The sequence below is a fragment of the Austrofundulus limnaeus genome, unplaced genomic scaffold (assembly GCF_001266775.1).
Source record: "Austrofundulus limnaeus strain Quisiro unplaced genomic scaffold, Austrofundulus_limnaeus-1.0 Scaffold25, whole genome shotgun sequence".
NCBI classification, from domain to species: domain Eukaryota; kingdom Metazoa; phylum Chordata; class Actinopteri; order Cyprinodontiformes; family Rivulidae; genus Austrofundulus; species Austrofundulus limnaeus.
Window position 1 is genome coordinate 2,518,680 of NW_013952427.1, and position 1,104 is coordinate 2,519,783.

Consider the following 1,104-nt stretch of genomic DNA (forward strand, 5'->3'; position numbering starts at 1 on the left):
ATTTATAATAATACTTATGATAAGACAATATTTTCCCAAATAAGCATGCTTTTATAATGTTTGTCAGACATTCTGGCTCTAATCAGCTCCACATTATTTTTGATGCGTTTGAACGACTGACCTGGTCTTTTGAAGAAATTCGTCATCCTAACTGGGATGCGGGACTTTCTCCATTTTGGCCGAGGAGGTGGAGGAGGAGAACCTGGGGTAGTACTGAAGGAGGGCGAGTCATCAGGAGTCCTAATGAAGGGATTTTCTCTCAGCTCATGGGGAGTGTGAGTGTTGACAGTGGTGAAGTTGTCTTCAGAGCTGATGGAAAGCAATGTGGCGACATTCTGCTTTCTCTCGAAGCTTTGTTCATTAAAGCACCAATCACCATGTTTGAACTTATCTGAGAAACTTTCATGTTTTCTTGAGCGGTTATTTAAAACTGCGTCGATTTGCGATTCATCTGCAGCAGAAATCCTCTCTTTTTGTTGAATTGGAGGTTCCTTGCAAACATTTTGATGATCCAAAACCGTGGATTGAGGAGTTTTGGTCCTCTGTGATTRAAAAAAACAAATGTTTTCAAGGTTGAACACAAAAACAAAAGTCACATTAAGCAAACATTACCGCAAACAATGTTCTACACCATATTAMTCGACACCAAAAGTGTTTTTGATCAAAATAAGTTGTAGTTTTAAATCAGTTGCATGTTCTTTGTGAACTATCAGTTCGGTTGTTTTCACTCACCTTGTTCTTAGACGGCCAAATTTTTTTCCACAGCTGAGAAAAAAACTTAGTAGCCATTATTCTTCGTACATTTACTGAGGGGAAAAAATGTCCCTTTGCCAACTGAGATTAGTGGGTCTGTGAGTTTTTGTTGCCACAGTTTGTTTATGAAAACATTCAGTTGGCATGGACACATGAATTAGAACTTTAGAACTCTGATTCCTTTTAATTTCAAAGATTCAATTGTAAGCATAGCAACAAGACCACATGTTTTTTTAAGAAATTTCTCAAATTTTCAAGATTTTTAATCTCACACATTCTGTTCTTGTCTAGTAAATCAGTCTCAAAACAAGATAAAAAATATATATTTTTGGCTGGATATAAGATTTTAAA

At 36.4% G+C, this 1,104-nt stretch overlaps 1 protein-coding gene across 1 annotated transcript in view; it reads right to left on the reverse strand.

The window, feature by feature from the left end:
* The window catches only part of LOC106515011 (protein FAM179B), an 11,028-nt gene extending 10,033 nt beyond the window's left edge, over positions 1 to 995 (reverse strand). The window contains exons 1-2 of the mRNA XM_014004596.1: positions 733 to 995; positions 122 to 542 (exon numbers count right to left, since the gene is read on the reverse strand). Coding sequence (XP_013860050.1) covers positions 122 to 542; positions 733 to 789 — 478 coding nt within the window. The 5' untranslated portion in view covers positions 790 to 995. The remainder of the gene's footprint in view (positions 1 to 121; positions 543 to 732) is intronic.
* Positions 996 to 1,104: the final 109 nt, after the last annotated feature.